The sequence below is a fragment of the Ziziphus jujuba genome, chromosome 7, assembly GCF_031755915.1.
Source record: "Ziziphus jujuba cultivar Dongzao chromosome 7, ASM3175591v1".
Lineage (NCBI taxonomy): Eukaryota > Viridiplantae > Streptophyta > Magnoliopsida > Rosales > Rhamnaceae > Ziziphus > Ziziphus jujuba.
In genome coordinates this window covers 24,476,041-24,496,513 of record NC_083385.1, presented here as the reverse complement: position 1 = coordinate 24,496,513, position 20,473 = coordinate 24,476,041, and the positions used below count along the sequence as shown (strand labels likewise).

General features: G+C 32.9%; 1 protein-coding gene across 4 annotated transcripts; it reads left to right on the top strand.

Moving 5' to 3' along the window:
- Positions 1 to 2,290: 2,290 nt before the first annotated feature.
- Positions 2,291 to 20,118, top strand: LOC107425589 (probable inactive ATP-dependent zinc metalloprotease FTSHI 4, chloroplastic). Of its 4 annotated transcripts, none has more exons than XR_007242536.2 (18): positions 2,291 to 2,781; positions 4,228 to 4,483; positions 5,483 to 5,855; positions 6,283 to 6,541; positions 7,283 to 7,414; positions 12,841 to 12,915; positions 12,987 to 13,112; positions 13,205 to 13,314; positions 13,392 to 13,470; positions 14,542 to 14,679; positions 14,762 to 14,873; positions 16,056 to 16,219; positions 16,330 to 16,435; positions 16,641 to 16,717; positions 18,556 to 18,699; positions 18,791 to 18,936; positions 19,592 to 19,741; positions 19,828 to 20,118. XR_007242536.2 is itself a non-coding variant. In XM_048479291.2 (17 exons), exons 1-16 carry the CDS (start codon positions 2,497 to 2,499, stop codon positions 18,932 to 18,934), a joined length of 2,580 nt encoding a protein of 859 aa, XP_048335248.2. In that variant the 5' UTR covers positions 2,291 to 2,496; the 3' UTR covers positions 18,935 to 18,936; positions 19,539 to 20,118. The 4 variants fall into 4 exon arrangements, 1 of the variants encoding a protein (XP_048335248.2); XR_007242535.2 differs by having other exon boundaries at positions 19,539 to 19,741; XR_007242537.2 differs by lacking the exon at positions 2,291 to 2,781 and adding an exon at positions 3,531 to 3,670 and having other exon boundaries at positions 19,539 to 19,741.
- The last annotated feature ends 355 nt before the right edge of the window (positions 20,119 to 20,473 follow it).

The following is a 20,473-nucleotide window of genomic DNA, read 5'->3' as shown; positions in this document are numbered from 1 at the left end:
ATTGTTTTTACATATTATTATTATTATTATTTATTTCAATATATCTACTCTCTATTTAATTTTTAATTTACTATTTTAAATTATTTTTTATAACAAATAATACATATAATATAAATTAAAATTTTGCATGTAAATGTGCATATAATATATAATAACATCAAAACTTAAATATTATTATTTATGATATTATATATATATTATTTTTATTATATATAAAAATAAGATACTTAGTAAAAAAAACTTTCATATGTCATTATTAAATTTAGATATAATTAATTATTATAGATTATTTTTGAAATTATTTATTATGATTATACGTACCGTGCATTGGATGGGATATTAATTATAGAATATAAAACAAAAATGCGTTGACTTAAATAAATTCTAGTTTATGGTTATATGGGTATGTTTATGCTGATATTTATGAAACACTTTAATACGATGATTAAAAGTATTATTTAAGTAGTTATAAAAATATATTGGATTGTGAATTATTATATACCATATACTACCATGAACATGGATTTGTTGGACTATTGTTATGCATGCTTATTTCAATATCCCCTACTTGATCACCTGATTTTTAATATTAGATGGAAAGTCCCAGTCTGCAACGCCTCTTAAATGTCAAGGATTGCATTGACAATTTCTCCCTCTCCAAGCAGATGAAGACATATGAGGATATTAGTGTGGTTGTGTGATAGGTTATGATAATAGATATAATATACAAAGTTATTGTTGTTACACTACAATTATAATGTACGTTTATTTATATTTGTTATTACAGATTTTTATAATTCATAATTCATAAAAATATTATTTTATTATAAGGTGGAGGATATCATTTAGTTTTAATTTCTTTATCTAATGATTTATGAAATTGTTATGTTGGAGATACTTAAGAATTTTGTAAAAATTGTTTGTTAAAAAAGGGAAACTTTCAAAAATAAAAGTTTTGAGAGAAATGATTTTTTAAAAATAATTTTTATCTTCATAATACCATACTTCTTTAGTTGGTGCATACTACGTTTAGACATCATTTCATCATTATTACTTTTGCATATTTCATCATTATCGACATCCTCACGTTTGACACCTTTACTGCTCATGTATTATTTTTTTTCTGCTTTCTTATGAGACTATTATATATTTTGTTTTATTTATCTTTAACTTATTTATTTTTTTTGGTGAATTGACGTAATGTGTATGCCTATTTCTATTTTTCTTTCTTTTGAGTTGGAATTCTTAATATGTATGACTATCATTTCGGAATTTCTATTGAAAGTGATTATTTTTCTTTTTTTATACTATTGAGTTATATTCAATTTATAGGAAGTTCTATTAAACTTTTAATACTAATTCAATAGAATTTTCTTAGTTGGGCCATCTAAGCTGTCCAGAAAGGGTTCCAAAAGTGGTCTTGTCAAAACTGCATAACCTTTATGAATGAATAGAACTATCAAGATTATTTAATTTAATTGATTCTATTTTGCTTATAATATTAAATATTTGAAAAACAACTAAAAGGTATTAATAATTTGGTATGGTAAATTTTTTTTATTAAACATTAATAATATTTATAAATTTTTTTTATAAAAAATGTTATGAATTAAAAATTTAAATTTTATAAATATTTTCAAAATTTATATCTAAAATTTTATGAAAATTTTTATGTAAATTAAAGATATTTTAATCTAATTGTTAAAGAATTTGATATAAAAACTTTGATAAAAATTTTCATGAAAATTTCATTAAACATTATGAAAATTATATTCATTTTCATATGGAGCTTAATATTTTTTTTTTCCACATGTAGAAAAAATTAAAATTTTTTAACAAAAATTTTCATAAATTTATGAAAAAAATATTATAATTTTCGATAGATATTATGAAAATTATAATGGTTTTTATACCGGGCTATTTTTTGTTTTTTTTGTTTATTACATATGTTGAAAAAAACAAAAATTTTTTAAAAATTTTGATTTTTTAGATCAAGTACAGATTCGGCTCCAAAACGGACTCTTTCCTTTCTCTGATTTTTTTTTTTTGAATAATTTTTTTAACATTTACAAATAAAAATATAAGAATAAATGTAATAAATTAGTACTTGCCGCGAATGAGTTATTTTGTTTTTATTTGTTGATGATGACACTTTATATAATCCTGGTATCTTATTGTGGGTTTTATCATTTCTTTTATTTTGTTTCTTGAGAAATTTAATTTTTTATTTTTTATTTTATTTTTTTGGTTAAAATGGATACAAAAAGGAAAAAATAAAATAACAAAATGGTTCAATGCTCCGCTAATCATATAAGAGTAGAGCAGATTTATGGAATCCAAATAAAAACAAAACAGACTTTGGGCCTGGCATGCTTCGGATAATCCTCCTTGTTACAGATTTCTCGCATATTTCCACACTGCCAGGAAAGTGAGGGAAAGAGAAAGAAAACAGACAGAACAAGAGGAAAAAAAGCATTCTTACTTTAACGGCGGATAATGAAATCCCAATTGTTAAGCCCATCTGATTTCATTCAACTACCTAGACCCTTATTAAACCCCACTAAAACCCTTCTCCAATTCCCAAATTCTTCGTTGTCATTATCTCAAACATCTCGTAGGCATGCTTTCAGAACAAAATATCAGGCCACCAACGATGCCGTTTCTCTCTTTAAGACGAGGAAACTCAGTATCCGGGCTTGCAGTGCTTCAGGTTCGAGTTCGAATTCAGTTAATGCACCCGCAAACGTGGAGGAAGAGATGGAGTCGGCACAGATATTTGAGGTTATTTATTTATTTATTTTTTAGGGGAAGTTTTATAGCTCTTAATGAATTAGTACTTCATGGTAACTGCGAAAATGGAAGTGTTTGAGAAGTATGTTTGTTTTATTTCGTCTTTTTCTACTTTATTTTGATGTATCTGTTTTTTGTGTGGTTCAATATTCTTTAGTTTCAGTTATATGTATTGGCTGAAAAATGAAGAGAGAAGAAAAATAGTTTATTCGTATAATCTAATTTAATTCTCTGTTAACCAATTAATGATAATGCATTTGGAATTTCAAGTCTCTTAATTTTATTTCTATTTATTTATTTATTTTTTTGTTAATGTGGTATTTGTGATAATCAGCTAAAGAGCAATATTTTTGTTATTTTCTGGTCTGGTCGGTTTACATTCCCCTGTCTAATTATTCTCTATATTAGAGGCATTGCAGGATTGCAGCTGCAAACCTGATCTGAATCACTTTGTGAGTTTGTAGGATTTATGGGGTTGGCCTTTTAAAGAGAACTAGAAATGTTGGAGGAAAATTTGGGGGTTTTGTTGTTTTAAAGGTGGGAAATGGTAGTGGATTTCTTTTTGTTTGAGCTATGGGCTCAGATAGGCTACTAAAAACATGGGTTACCATATTTTCTTGCTATAGCTGTAGATATTAGGATGGCAATTGTTTGCAATTAGTGTGCATGATGTAGGGACGTTACAATGCATCCTAGTGCTGGGAAGGAGTTGGCAACAGAGATGGATCTGTGAATCTATTTTCCTCCTGGGCAAACATGCAAATGAGTTGGGCTGTTGAAGAGGTGCACGGGGCGGCCATAATTAGTTGGAAATCCTTTAAGAATGTCTCTGTAAGGTTGGTGGGTTGACGATGTTAAATTATTGCAAGCTTATTTGAAGGTGAGGGGCCCTCTAAGGTGGCTTTATGTTTCTAAACTGTAGTTCTTGAGGGGATTTTGACAGCACAAAAATCTGGAATGAGGAAGCTATATTTGTTGATTGGTGCTTATGTATGCTAAGAAGATGGGTATTTACTGATCATATACTGTCTCTGTTTCATTTGAACTTTGGTGCTTAGTTATTTTTGTTGGAGATTTCTTGGGTTATGATATGGTTTGTTTAGTTGTTAGTGCCTAGAGAGGAGAGCTGGGAAACTTGTGGCATTACCTTGGCAAACTGTATTGTTGTGGTTGATGCACAAATTTTTTATTTTTTTATTTTTTTGCTTTCAGTTCATCCTATATTTGATATGTCAGTTTTCATGCAATCTTCATTTCTGGTTATCAATTTTGTGACTAAGATATCATGTTTTATCTGTTGGCAACTTACTGAGGCTCCACCTTTATCCTTTCTTTCCTGCAATGTTTATGCTGATAGAATTAGAAGAAAGGTGCTATGTGATCGATTACTTTGGGTTTTTAATCTCTTTAAAAACTGTTGCTTTGCAAAATTCCCAGAAATTGAAGGAAGCAGAAAAACAACGGATAAATAAGTTGGAAGAACTTGACAACAAGGCAAACATTCAGTTAGAGAGGCAGCTTGTTATGGCTTCATATTGGAGCAGGGTCTTGCTGACTCTGCGGGGAAAGTTGAAAGGAACAGAGTGGGATCCTGAAAACTCCCACAGGATTAACTATAGTGATTTTTTGAGACTTCTTAATTCCAATAATGTGCAGTTTATGGAGTATTCAAATTATGGTCAAACAATATCAGGTAGAGAATTTCTTCTTCACTGGTCTTGTATTTTTTAAGTATACTGTCTCGCTGCGATCCTCATGGTTGATTGGTATTCTTTATGTTTTGGTGCTTTGTGTTCTTATGGGTTATCCTTTAGGATTCTTGAATTTACATGTGTAAGCCACATTTTTTAAGGTTAATTTTCCTGATGTAAGACAGGTGGGGAAGGAAAGAAAATTGAAAATTAAAAGGTAGGCTCTAGTATCGCACTAAAATAATTTTAGGAATCACTCCTAAAATCCCTAGGCATCACACCTAAGTTTGTTTTGCATCACACAAAACCAGAGAAAATAATCTCATAAAAATACTTTTATTATTAATCAACTTGCCTAAAGAGTTATAAAAATCCCTATTTATAATAAAACAACCTAATAACATTAGGAAACTAAAATAATAAGAAACCTAGTTAAATAAGGAAACTAAATAATAAAATTTCCTAAAAACTTAAGAAAACTAAAATAATAAAATACTCTAATTGAAATAGGAAACTAAATTAAATTAAAGCTACTTGGATCTTTGAAGGTCCCAAAGAAGCCCATCTTGTCCTAGATCATGCCAAATTAAAATTTGGGCTTTAGAATCTAGTTTTCCTCTTCTTTGATAAGTTTTCAAAGGTTGATTCCATCTTGCAGCAGTTCCTTTCCTTCTTTATCAGTGCCTTGTTAGGTGTCATTTACTTTTTCATAGTCCTTTGATTGTCATATGTAATTTTGTGTACATACACATACACATACTCCAATTTGCCGTAAATATTTGTATTTCTTGTTTGGTCAAGCAATATGTTGCTGTTAGCAGTTCTAGATATAATAAAATATTTGAGTTTGTTTGCAATATCTTGGTTCAATCTTAAGCTTAAGATACTAGATTGTCTATAGATTTCAAAGATAGACATATATTCTTGCTGCTTTCTTATACTTCCCAATTTTATCATCTTTAATCTCTGTAATTCTGAATTTAATTGTCCCATTTATGCAGTGATTCTACCTTACTATAAAGATGGGGAGATAGAAGCTGAAAGAAATTTGAAGAAGGAAGTTGTTTTTCGACGTCATGTTGTTGACCGCATGCCAATTGATTGCTGGAATGATGTTTGGCAGAAGTTGCACCAACAAATAATAAATGTAGATGTTCATAATGTGGATGCAGTACCTGCAGAAGTCTACTCGACTATTGCAACTGCAGTCATATGGTCCATGCGGCTTGCCCTGTCTGTCGTTTTGTATCTCTGGATTGATAACTTGGCGAGACCAATTTATTCAAAGTTGATACCATGTGATTTAGGTACTCCTAGCAAAAAAACTAGACAGCCACTCAAGCGCCGAGCACTTGGATCCTTAGGCAAGAGCCGGTAAGTGGAGAGTGATTTGCTACTGACTTGGTTAGATATCTTGCTGGATTGGATTTTAGTTTCTTTATGGATGGCTGATGAAATCCTTCCTTCCTCTGTTTTCATTTTTCTTTTTATTGTTTTGTTTTGGGGTGGGATGGGGGGTGGGGGGCGCAACATTCTATCGCGACAAATTAAACCAGTGCTAAATAATCATGTTATTGATAGGGATTCCAAAAATACTTTTTTCATTTGCTTGTCCTTCTAATGCATTTGTATAGATATAAGAGAAGTATACTTTTCTAATGGTTATTGTTGAATGCATTGTATGCTGAGAAATGTATAAGCAGATCAAGGCAACATGTTAATTAGTTTGCAATTGTGGAAACTTATTATGCAATAAGTCACCTTTGTCAGGGCCTGATTTCAATACCTGCATTTCAACCAGGGCAAAATTTATATCTGCTGAAGAGTCTACCGGTGTTACCTTTGATGATTTTGCTGGCCAGGAATATATAAAGAGAGAACTGCAGGAGATAGTACGAATTCTGAAGAATGATGAAGAATTTCAAGACAAGGGCATCTATTGCCCTAAAGGTGTACTTCTCCATGGACCTCCTGGAACTGGTAAAACTCTACTGGCTAAAGCTATTGCTGGTGAAGCAGGACTTCCTTTCTTTGCCGCAAATGGCACTGATTTCGTTGAGGTCAGGCCTAATTTCCTTGAGTAACAATTCTATAGATGGAAATAATTTCTACGGTTTGGAATAAAAAACTCCATATCAAACAACACAATACCAACTACAATATAGATGCTTTTGCAAATTTACTGGAATAATTAATAACAGAGACTGCTGTTGTGGCATGTGGATTTCTGTTAATTAATAGCCATTCATGTTGTGTGCATGTGATTGTAGCACATGAATACTTACTGTAGGTGATTTCGTGAATTAGACACCTATCAACTCCAAATTGGAATGTGGAAATAGACTCTAAAACAAGAGACTTTCATTTTATTCATCATACCTTAGTGATGGACCTCAATTTAAAGGCACCTAATCTTGCAAGTTAAGACATTTACCTATATCAGAATCCTTCTAGATTTCTTCTATTCTGCCTTTTATTTTTTATTTTATTTTTTATCATGAATATGCTTATTTTCTATCTTAACATTCTCTGCTCAGCAGTTGCTTTCTTCTCTCCTATATTCTTCAAACCAAAGCATTGTAGCAACATAATTTAAGTTCGTAAATTGTGTGTCTCTTTCTTTGGATGGTTCTTTGACTTATATATCTACTCCTCTGTGTCACATATGCCAATGCCTTATCAACTAACTTTCGTTTTTCTTATTTATTTATATGATAATCTTTCCCGCTTTTCAATTTTTCTTTGGAACAAGTGGAGGTACCTGAATTTAAAGGCAACTAGCTAACTTAAATTTACTCCAGATGTTTGTAGGTGTGGCAGCATCTCGTGTTAAGGATCTTTTTGCTAGTGCCAGATCATTTTCACCATCCATTATATTTATTGATGAGATAGATGCCATTGGAAGCAAACGTGGTGGACCTGATATTGGGGGGGTAAGTTAATACACCTTGTTTCACTTCTCCATTTGGAATAAGATCTCTTGCATCCCCTCTTACCATCATTCTATCAAATGAAATTTGCTTTCTTTCTATGTTGTCATTCGTATCCCTGTAAAGGATATTTATCTATACTTTGTCATTTTCTCAATGGGCTTAGACTTGATTGATAAGTTTTTTTAAGTCTTTGTTATTGTTTATTGTTGCTGTTTTGTTTTTTGTTTTTTGTTAATAACAGAGGGAAATTTAGATAATAATAATAGAGGGAAGAAGAGAAAGAATAATCTCTTTCATGCATTATTTTTGTTAATTTCTACAGATTTAAATAGGGTGGAAGGAAAGATCACTTCCTGAGAATAAGCATCTAATAAAGGAAAAGAAAAAAAGAAAATCAGGGAATCAGTCTTGGTACAAATTAAGCTAATTATTACAGCTAAATCCAGCTAATTATTAACAGCTCAATTCCTAGAAACCAGACTGTAAATCACACTCATTTACTGACACTCCCCCTCAAGTTGGTCCAAAGATGTCTGTGTTGCCCAACTTACTAACTTGGAGCTCAAAGGCCTGTCTTAACAAGCCCTTGGTTACAATAGCTGCAACCTGCTGTGTAGTTGGAACAAATGCAGTACAAATGACCCCTCCTTCAAGTTTTTCTTCTGTAAAGTATCTGTCAATCGCAACATGCTTCATCGTGTCATGTAAAACTGGATGATAAGCAATGCTGATAGCTGCCTTGTTATCATATTACAACTTCATAGGAAGACTAACTAGCCTCTTAAGATCTTCTAATACCCTTTTAAGCCAAAATACCTTACACACACTCTGAGCCATTGACCGTACTAATTCTGGCAATAACACTCCGCTTCTTGCTTCTCCAAGTGATTAAATTGCCCCATAGGAATGTACAGTACCCTGATGTTGATCTTGTATTAGCGATCGAACCTGCCCAGTTTGCATCAGTGTATGTCTCTATTCCTCTCTTTTCATTCTTCTTGAAAAAGAGTCCTTTCCCTGATGTGCCTTTTAGATATCAAAGAATTCGATACACAACTTCAAGGCATTCCTTATATGGGGAATGTATAAATTGACTCGCTATGCTCACAGCGAAAGTAATATCTGGTGAGTGTGGGATAAATAAATCAACCTCCTAACCAGCCTTTGATATCTACCCCTGTCAACTAGAACACCATCTTTCACCTCTCCAAGCTTAGCATTAACTTCTATTGGAGTGTCAGATGGTTTGCATCACTTATCCCAGTTTCAAGAGATCTAAGATAATACTTTTATTGTTAGACTACGATACCCTTCTTTGATCTTGCTCCTCCATTCCAAGAAAATGTCGTAACTGGCCTAAATCTTTGATCTCAAACTGCTTGGCCAAACTTTGCTTCAATCTGCTCATCTCATCTACATCATCTCCAGTCAAAATTATATCATCTACATAGACAATCAAAACCGAAATCTTGCCTTTAGCATAATTCTTTGTAGAACGAGTATGATAAGATTGTCCTTGACTATAGCCTTGGCTCTTAACAAACTTTGTGAATCCCTTAAACCAAGCTCTAGGTGACTGTTTAAGGCCATATAGATATTTTTTTTAGCTTGCATACCTTCGATCCAAACCTCTCAGTAAAACTGGGTGGATGCTCCATATAGACTTCCTTCTGTAGAACTCCATTCAGAAAAGCATTCTTCACACCCAATTGATTTAATAGCCAGTCAACATTAGTTGCAGTAGACAAGAGTACTCAAATGGTATTTAGTTTTGCCACTGGAAAAAAGGTTTCAGAGTAGTCAACTCCATAAACCTGAGTGAAACCTTTAGCTACTAAATGAGCCTTGTGTCTCTCGAAAGATCCATCTAACTTGTACTTCACAGTGAATATCCATTTCCAGCCAACGACTGCCTTACCATGTGGTATATCCACTTTTTTCCAAGTAGCATTCTTCTCCAGAGCTCTCATCTCCTCAATTATAACTTCTTTCCACTCAGGACCATTTGGAGCCTCCTGTATACTTTTTGGAATGACCGCACTAGATACTTGCAAAATAAAAGTATGATAAGAAGATAATATATTTTTATCAGATATAAAATTTGGCAGAGAATGTTTTGCATAAACCTAACACCTTTCCGAATACCAATAGGAAGATCAAACTGACTTGAAGAATGTGACACAGAATTATCTGGAAAATTATTGTCAGGAATCTTTGAGGAATCATTGTTGACCTCATGATCTAACCCTTGATTAGATTCCTAGTGGTGCTGCAAGACAGTGCCGCTTCCTTTTTGTGCTTGATTCTCCTTTGAATACACAAGGCCTTTATATTGTTTTTCACACATTTCTGTTGTTTTAGTATTTTGGTTTTGAGATGGCATTAACAAAAGTTGTCCCATTAGTTTCAACATTTAATTCATTTGTTTCAACATTGAATTTGAATCTTCATATAAAAATTTTTGAACACATTTTCAGCATCAGATTTGTCTTTTAAAATGAAACCCAAGTAACCCTAGTATGAGTCATTAATAAATGTGATGAGCCAACCTTTTCCAGAAAAAGTTGTCACTCTAGAAGGATCCCAAACATCACTATGAATCATGGTAAATTGTTTTGATCTTTTATATGGTTGAGAAGGAAAAATAGCACGATGATGTTTAGCTAATTCACAAGATTCACATTGGAAAACAGAAGGATTTTTATTTATGAATAACTTGGGTAACAAATGCTTTGAAAATTAGGATGTCCTAATCGATAATGCCATAACATAATCTCATTGTTACTAGAAATAGAAATAGAATTGAAACAAGTCTGTAGATCTTGCCTCCAAAAGGTTGATCTGTTATTAAAGAAATAGAGGCCACCATCCTGTCTAGCACTGCCAATCATCTTCATTGAGGTTAAATCCTAAAACTCACAATTAGAAGACCAAAAATTAACTTGACAATTATGGTCAAGAATTAGTATACTGACAGACAATAGATTATAGGACATATGAGGGACATGAAGAACATCTTTAAGAGTTAAAAATGGGGAAATGATAATTGTGCCTTTCCCAGCAACCGTGGCAAAGGAACCATCTGCTATTTCTTGCACAAGGTATATATGACGAAAATGATTGCAATGTCCTAATCATATGATCAGTAGCACCTAAATTTAATATCCAGGAGTCATTAGAATTGGTGTAAACTATGACTGCGGTGGAAAAATTACCTAACTATGCTAAAGAACAAGATGAACTAGAAGTGTCTATAGATTGGGAGTGAAACATTTTGTGCAGATGCTTTATTTGGGTGAAAGGAAGTGAATCTGCGGATGACTACCACGTTGGAGCCATGTTGCTAGCCTGAAATGCACGAGAATCTCCCCTTGATCGTGGATCATTGCCTGATTTTTTCTTCCAATTGGCAGGTTTTCTGTGAAGCCTCCAACAAGTCTCCCGCATATGCGACGGCTTTCAGCCATGATCACACCTAGGCCTTTGTTTACCTTACACCTATCTCCTTTCAGATCAGTACCATGAGCGACTAGGTCGATCATTTAGTATCTATTTTTGGTTCCTTAGCTTTCTTCGACATCACTTGTCTCCTAGCTTCTTTTGGTTCCTTTGCTTTCTTCAACATCACTTGTCTCCTAGCTTCTTCTCTATGCACATCAGGAAAAGCTTCTCTGATAAAAGGCAAGGGTTTTCGCCCTAGTATTCAACCTCGAACCTCATCAAGGTCTTGATTCTGTCCAGCTAGAAATATGAACACATGACTTCTCTCCACCTTTTTCTTGTACCGGACACTGTCATTTGAGCTTTCCCAATCTTCTCGTCTCCAAACATATCCAATTCCTACCAAAGAGTCATCATCTTGTTATAGTAGGCCGTTACCTCCCGATCACCTTTCTGCATCCGCCAGATTTGGGTGTGCAATTCAAACAATTGCGAATGATTCTCCAAATCTGAATAAGTTTCTCAAACAGCTTCCCAAACATCTTGTGCGGTTGACAGGAACATGAAGGGTTTTCCCACAACTGGATCCATGGAGTTGATCAGTTAGGCAGTAACCATCGAGTTTTATGATCACCATTGCTTGTATTTGAGATCATTGCTGGCTGACAGTTTCACTTCACCATTCAAATATCCAAGTTTCCCTTTACTGTCTATCACCAAACGCACGGATTGAGACCACTCTAGATAGTTTTTCCCATTCAATCTATGAATGGTAATCTGAAGAGAATTTTCAATGAGAGAAGCAGCTTGAAGTGGCTGAGAAACTCCCCCTGACGATGTCACACCATTGGTAGCTTCTGAAGAGGTATAGCCAACCATTGCTGCTTTGAAATTCATGATTGAGCCCTAGGCTCTGATACGATTTAGATAATAATGGATGGACAATTTAGCTAATAATAGAGGGAAGAAGAGAAAGAACAATCTCATTCATGCATTATTCTGGTTGACTTGTACAGATTTAAATAGAGAAGGAAATATCACTTCCTGAGAACAAGCAACTAAAAAGGAAAAAAAAAAGGAAAATCAAAGAATCAGTGGTAAGAACTGATAGCCCTTTAGTTTTGGCATAAATTAAGCTAAATTATGCTAATTATTACAGCTAAATCCAGCTAATTATTAACGGCTAAATTCCTAGAAACCAGACTGTAAATCACACTCATGTACTGACTTTTTTATTTTGGGTTTTGTTTTGGTTTTGTTTTTGTTCTTTGAGGATTTCTTATCCTCGCTTTAACCTTTTGTATTGATTTCATATCAATGAAAGGTTGTTTTTAAGTGAAAAAGAAAATAAAATAAAAAAAGCTCAAATTTGAAATTACTATAAATTAATTAGTTTTTCCTCACTAGATAATAATCCTTTCCAAAGGCTTTTTCCGGGGTGGTTTATTCTTTGTTCCAACTCTCATTTGCTTGTTCGTCACCAAAATCATGTTCAGTAAGAAATACTTTGCTTTTACATTGTTGCATGTGGAATAATATAAATACAAATGGAATACGTTCAAGCTCCCTAATGTTTATGTCCTTGTGTGATTTAAGTAATCTATTATATCATGTCTTATATGTACTATTATTGTACTCAAGCCACTTGGTGTTACATTTTAACTCATTTTCTTGAGGTGCAAGACCTATCTTGGGCTTGATATTTTTTTTTTTGGTTATTATTATTTTTTATTTATTTATTATTATTATTATGCAGAAGTTAACTTTTTTCAGCTATAAGCTGATACACCAAATATGTCCTGATTACTCTTACTCAGATTGAATTTTCATACATTTGAGATTAAATTTGATGTACATTGTTGGTCATTTCCTAACAGCTTAAACATGGCACTATGACTTTTGACTTTAGAATCTACCTGTTTATGTCTATGCTAGCTCTCGAGTTTTGTGATAAGTAGAAAATATGTTTGCATTTCTTTTTAAAGGGTGGTGCAGAAAGAGAACAAGGGCTGCTTCAGATATTGACAGAGATGGATGGATTTAAAGTTTCTACATCACAGGTATATTTTTTGGTCTTTTCTTGGACTTAAGATTGGATTTACTGATTTGACCATTAAACATGGGATTTCAGGTGCTTGTAATTGGTGCAACAAATAGACTGGATATTCTGGATCCTGCTCTATTGAGGAAGGGCCGTTTTGATAAGATTATAAGAGTTGGTTTGCCTTCTAAGGATGGTAGATTGGCCATATTGAAGGTGTTGTGATTTAAGTTATCAGCATTCCAGAATCTAGCTTCCTGAAAATTATAATGTCTTTACCTCAAAATCATACTTCTATTGCATAACAGGTGCATGCTAGAAATAAATTTTTTCGTTCTGAGGAGGAGAAGGAGGTTCTACTTCAGGAAATTGCAGAGCTTACAGAAGATTTTACTGGTGCAGAGCTGCAGAACATACTGTAATTCATGTCAATCCCTAACTTTATTTCAATTCGACTTCAGGACAGAGAGGTTATTGTTTCTCAATTAATGACAGGAATGAAGCAGGAATTTTGACTGCCAGGAAAGATTTAGATTATATTGGACGAGAAGAGCTACTTGAGGCTTTGAAAAGGGTATTTATTGCTTTGTTTCTCTTTTTTCCATCTACTTATAAGCCTTCTTTACGCCATGGAGGAAAATGTTGGCAATGTTGCAAAATATTGTCAACATTTTCAGTTCAAGCTCGGCAATTGTGACAATGGAAGCAAGGGGATGACACTTCTTCCACAATATTGGTGACATATTGATGATGTCATAAGATGTCACTTATGATGTTGGGTGTCATAATAAATTCACCAAAAATTGGTGGATTTATTAGAAATTTCCACAATATTCTTTGCTTCTTCTCTTTTTTTTTTTTTTTTTTTTTTTTTTTTTTTTTTTTTTTTTTTTGGGTGTGTGTGTGTGGAAATTTCCTTGGCATCCAGTAGGATATTCAATTGGCCAGTTTTTAGTTTATTAAGACAGATTTGGGTTGGGTAATTGGTCATTTAACTAATGCAAGGCAATAGAATGTGGGCTGGTAATATAATTTTTTTAGTATATTTAATTATATTAATAAAAGGTAGGCTGGGCATGTCAAGCCTTCAAGCAAAGAAAACAGCAATTAATATAAATAAATAACATATGAAACTAGTAATTTATTCTATGACATAGGTTGATTTAAAAACATGATAACAATTAATAAATCAAATTAATGCTTATTAATTTCACCTTTTTATAATTTAGAATCAAGAAAGACGTAAGTTGTTTCTTATTGCATTAACTAAAGCTATATTAGAATTATAAAAATAATTTTGTATTATGTTTACTAAAATTGTTACTAACAGATTTACATTGTATCATAAATTTTATTTATTCACAATTCTGTGAAACTTCTTTCTTTAAATGATGTATCTTGGATTATCATTTTGTTACGCAATTCCTAAACTTATATTATAAAAGTGTTTATTCTGAACCAAATATTTGTTCTTTCCATAGATTTCCACAAAGTTTCTATTGACATCGAATTCTGTCCATAATAATCTCTCTTCCTTGATTTATATCTCCCTAGTTGGGCATAGATGCACATTTTTCATGTTAGTTAAGCTTACTGTTTCATATTCTCATTTGGTTTTTTGGTTCCTTTTTATAACTACGTGCAGCAAAAGGGCACCTTTGAAACTGGCCAGGAAGATAGTACTGAAATTCCAGAGGAGTTAAAACTGAGGTTGGCATACCGAGAATCGGCTGTTGCTGTCCTTGCATGTTACTTTCCAGATCCCTATCGCCCTTTTACCGAGGTCCAAGCTGCTGCTTCATTGTTTGGTGTTATTTCTGTTTCTAGAAACTTTTTAATTTCCATCCCCCCTTATCTTTTTGCAGACAGATATCAATTCCATTCACAGTCAACCAAACATGCGCTATACAGAAACTCCGGGCAAGATCTTCTCTAGGAAATCAGATTATATTAACTCTATAGTGCGTGCATGTGCTCGTAAGTTTTAAAGAATCTTGTTAGCTAAATGATATTTGATAGCAGATGCAACTTATCTTTCTTGTTCATCACCTTGCAAAAGTTATTTTTGAGCACGTTCTTGTTTTCATTGACATATTTGCTTATTTGTGAAGAAAAATACTCTAGTACAACATAGCAATTTGGATCTTAGGTGTATAAGTTGGAGATCACTGTTAAGATAGCTTTTATTATTTTTTCTGTTTGCCTTTTTTTATTTTTTGTAGAATCGACGGCCAAGCTCCCTAAGACATCTTTTTGCCTATTTTAATGTACTATTTTATCTTTTGGTACTCTGTGTAGTATTCGCTTCTCTGTAAAAGGACATATGATCTTAAATGATGGTTATGAAGACTCTTTCGCTTCCCTATCATGGTGGAGTGGAAGCATCTTTCTTCCTTTGGGAAACATTATGGAGTAGTAGTGCTGACATGACTATGGAGTTCCAAGAAGTTTGAAGTTGTATTAATAGAATTTTTTTTTTTTTCCCCCCTCCCTGAATGTCTTGTATAATTTTTAATTGAAGCTTCAAAACAGAGTATTTGTTGATTATCAAATTTGGCAAGAGGATCTAGTATGGTGGTTGTATTATGTTGATTGTGCTGAGGTCCATTGAGCCAGCTGAAAAAGTGAAGTTGCTGAGTTCTCAAAAACTCAAGTTGTTAATAGCACCAATTTGTTACAAAATGAACTATTTGAAACTTTATGATCTAGGCTGTTGTAGACTGGTTATGTTAGCTGGTGGAGAAGCATTCGATAGCTTTACAGCTAGGACACAAACTTTCCAAAATGTAACTTTACTGCTAAATATTATGAATTATGAAAAGACCAATGAATTGATTTATTGATGGATTTAGGACCTCTAAAGTTAGGTTTAGGCTTGATGCAGTTAGAATTGGTATAATAATTCTAAAGATTCCTGCTGGAGCATCTATGCTTTTTTATTTTTTATTTTTCAATAATTTTTTTCTGGGTGATGTATGATGCGAATGTTTCATGCATGATTCCATGGAAGTTAATATATTAGATTTAGCCCATATTCTTACCCAGTGTTCCCGCACTTTTGTTACCAGTCTTAATAGTTAAGTAATGGTTTTTGGTTGCAAATGTTAAGCACATTTTAATTGTTGTTTTTGGGGAATTTTTTCTAATCTTGATTTGCAGCTAGAGTAGTTGAGGAGGAGATGTTTGGGGTTGACAACCTGTGCTGGATTTCTTCAAAGGCGACACTGGAAGCATCAAGGCTTGCTGAATTTTTAATTTTGCAGACTGGGATGACAGCTTTTGGGAAAGCATACTACAGAAATCAGAGTGATCTTGTGCCAAATGTACGCTTCTAGGATCCAAGCATTAAGAACCCAATTATATCTGCAAAAGCTTTGTTTACATATGCCCCTTTTATGTATATAGCATGAATAACTACCAAGCATAAATACAGCTTGCAGCCAAGCTTGAAGCACTTCGAGATGAATATATGCGTTATGCTGTTGAGAAGTGTTCAGCTGTATTGAGAGAATACCATTCTGCTGTTGAGACAATCACTGGTTATTACCTTTTTTCTTTTTTTTCTTTAAAGTATTAAGCAATATATTAATTGAGGTTATTGAATGACCTTTTGGTTCTATTGTTTAGTTTTTGGACTAATATATATGAGAATTAAAGTACATTTGTTTTCACATATTTCAATTTAAATAGCATATTATAGCTGTGTAATATTTGGTTTTTGGTACTTGCTTTCATGCTTTGTAGATATATTACTTGAAGAGGGAGAGATCAAAGCGGAAGAGATTTGGGACATATACAAAAGGGCTCCTCGGATACCTCAGGTAGATCTTGAACTTAAGAAGGGATATTTAATCCTGTTTGCTTGTTCTTGGTATTAATTCAACGTATTTATGTTAGATTATTATTTCTTTCTCGTTCTTGTCCAGAAGTAATTACAGTTTTCTATTTATAACAAATTTCTTTATGTTATTGCTTATTCCAGTGATAATCCTTGTTGTCATAAAATATTTTAAAATTTTTTAAAAGCCCATTTGGGAATGCTTTTGTAGGAAGGGCTTTCTCCTTCTGAAGCAGTTTCTAAGGAAACACCTAGGTCTCTTAGAATCACCAAATAGGTGCTTCCCTAAAAATAAGAAGCCATAAAGGCACCCTATATTGTTGGCAAACACTACAAGAAGGACTTTTATCCTTTTAAAGGCGGATTTAGACATTTCAAAATTGTTCTAAAATTCATTTTCATGCTCATTATACCTATAAGCAGTTTCCAAGGAAATACCTAGTTCTCTTAGAATCATCAAATAGGTGCTTCCCTAAAAATAAGAATCGATAAAAGTGCTTCTATATTTGTTGCCAAACACTACAAGAAGCGCTTTTATCCTTTTAAAAGTGGATTTAGTAATTTCAAAAGTGTTCTAAAATTCATTTTCATGCTTCTTATACCTCTATTGCTTTTCATTCATTAGATATGTTCTGAGGTGGCTTACTAGTTTACCAGTCATGTAAAGCTATTTTTCTATTAGTATATTTGTATTTTAGGACAGTGCACCCTACTGTGCTTTTATCTCTACTCTTGCTAACCAAAGATGGAAGATAATACTTATTTATATTGATGTTCAAGTGTAAGGCTAGCCATCAATCAATTGGCTAGTTATGTCCTCATTTTCCCTCTTCTTGGGATTTTTTTTTTTTTTGGTTCTGTTTTTTTTTTTCTTAATCCCAGTATAGCCAATAAGACACTATCGTCCTTTAGTGTTCTTTTATGCAAATTTTTCTTTTAATTTCTTGACTGGTAGTCCTCCCTTCCACATGCATGAATCCTATGGGATCGTTTGGAAAGGTTGTGCTCACTATAAAGTTCAGATTTTTGCATGATTGTTGGCTCTTGGAAAGTTTAATACCTTGGATTTTGCTGAACAAAAGACTCAATGTGTTTATCCTCCTTGTGGTGAATGTGTTGGAAAGCTTGTGAATACATTGCTCACTTATTTTTACACAGTGATGTGACTGCTTTTCTTTGGTTTTGACTGTTGAGCAAAGATGGAGTACAATGAGTATGTTCTATGTCTCGTTATTCCTTCTTGTTTGCATACTTCATAAGTTTCTATGCATTTGCATTGCAAATGATGGATTTGTCTGGGTTCGCATTTTCTGCATGCTAAGGAACTTTTGTTAGAACTTTAGAAGAAGAAATGAGAAAAAATATGCTTGCAGTGATGTCAAAGGCAGTTATTTGGCTTTTAATAGGAGCCTCCTTATAATTATGTGGTTTTGAGGATTGTGCCTGTTCTTTAATAATTGATCAATATAGCCATTGATCATATATGAATCACAAGCTGCCAGCTTATGGACTATGCATGCAACTAAATGGATTTGTATTTCTTTATGAATGGTGTCAATTATATGGTTTGAGTACTATCGGGGGAAAAGTTAATCTTGTGAGGCTTGGAAAATTTTACATGCATAACGATTGAGCTCGTGGCTTGCAACTTTTAAGCTAATTATTAAATTCTTCTTCTTCCTTTTTCTCTATCATCCACATGCCTTTGTACAAAATTTCAAGATGGTAGAATATATATGGAAAAATTGCTTTAGCAGTCCGAGTGATGATTGGTAAATTTATACTTGTTTAATACATACTCTATTCTTGCTAATTATTCAGCCTGCTGTCAATCAAATTGATGAATACGGAGCCCTAATATATGCTGGAAGATGGGGAGTACATGGAATTACGCTTCCTGGGAGGGTCACATTTGCCCCTGGCAATGTAGGATTTTTGACCTTTGGTGCACCCCGCCCCATGGAGGTATTTTAAAATGTATATTGGTGGATTTTTCAAAACTACTATGCTGTCATTCAGTTAATTTTTTCTTATTTTTTATTTTTCTTTTTTGCAGACCCAAATTGTAAATGATGAAACTTGGAAGCTAATAGATAATATATGGGATAAAAGAGTTCAAGAAATTAGAGCTGAAGCTTCAGCAGAGGTTGAAGAAGACAAAGAGAAACCACAGCTCTTGATGGCCAGCCATTTCCTCTAAAAGTAAATATCTTTTTTGCCCAGTTTTTACTAATCAAAGATTTTTGATTTTTTGATTTTATTTTTTATTTATTTATTTTTTTGGTGGGCAACTTCAAATGCAAATTTTCTCTCTTTCAAATTACACTTTGCCATTGTTTTTCCCTTCCAATATCTCTTTGTGTGCTTGCTGGTAAATTTATATTCATATGTTGGAGGATGCCAATCATATTTTGAAGGATTATTTCTGCCCTTGTACTATCAGACTTTATTTAAAACTTGTATTAATCTCTTTTTGATATTCCTATTTATCTTTTCCTAATACGATTCTTTATATAAATAACTAGGCATAAGTTAGATTTCGGTTGAAATTATATAGGAGCCAAACTTTGTACAATGAAAAGAACCATCTTGAGAGTTAAGTAAACCAGATGGAGAATTTTGTTTACTTTCTATTAGAAACCATACAAGAACTTATAATTATTTATTTCAGATAATGGATATGGTTGGTCGAGGCTGGTCTATTGGTTCATTGTGGTAGTGAGAACCTTAGTTCATTGTTCTTTTGTTTTTGTATTTTTAATTTACCTGAGTTAATGAAAATGTTTTTCTGCTCTTGTTGTCAGCTTTTATTTCAGAGTTATCCCGAATCATGCTCAAGAGTGTTATTTTGGTTCAGGCTAGAAGGGAAGTCATGCACATGCCTAACCCAACAAATTCATAAGCTCCTTATGGCGATCTGGACATGCAGGATCCTATGTCTAGCTTACTGATATCTCTGTACATCATACAGCCGTGATCCATAGCTGCGCATCTTTGCGAATGCAGAGTGATTATCCTTGAATCTTATTTCAATCATATGAAGAACTAACATATATGTCTGCTATTGATCTGTGATATTGCTTCCCTTTGCAGGAATTTTTTCTTATTAATTATGAGGGTTAATGGATATTGTGTTGATTGTGCATCCTCGATAAGAGGCTATTGGTGGTTCTGTGCATTGAATTTTACCAAGGTAAATTGTTGTTGTATACTATGAATTAAATCACTAGGATCTTCATAATGTCTTTTAGAGTTAGAAAAGAACATCTAGGATTTTCGTTTTTGATGCTAGTAATGAGAGTTCGTATTAAATTGGTCTATAATGGTTGAGGTACATTTTTTATATTTTGACAAAATTGTTAATAAATTTGGTGGTTTCTTTTATGTGCTTTGTTTTTAATTTGTATATGTGTAATGTTTCACTATAGAGAGGGAAACAATTGTTGTAAACATTTATTGATTATTGATAGCTGATTTTATCTGGGACAAGAAAATTATTTTTATCTTCTCAAAGATTAATGCTAGATTTATCTATTTTTAATTTCCTTTTATTTTATTCTCTATCAAGTTTGATTATTTAAATTCTTTGACTGTCCGTTTTAATGTTTGTGAAGATATTTTTATCTGATTTGTTTGATATTGTTTTTCTTATTCACTTTTCCTTGGAGGTAGAATATTGTATGTGCCTTGCACATTAAATCAAATTATATATCAAGTTTGAGAATTTGCCCATGTTTAA

Bases quoted from the DNA above. Each gene is read 5' to 3' on its own strand.
- LOC107425589 (XM_048479291.2), top strand. From the start codon at position 2,497: ATGAAATCCCAATTGTTAAGCCCATCTGATTTCATTCAACTACCTAGA. The intron at 13,113-13,204 runs GTGTTGTGATTT...ATTGCATAACAG, and splicing joins GTAGATTGGCCATATTGAAG to GTGCATGCTAGAAATAAATT. The intron at 16,718-18,555 runs GTAGATCTTGAA...CTAATTATTCAG, and splicing joins GGGCTCCTCGGATACCTCAG to CCTGCTGTCAATCAAATTGA.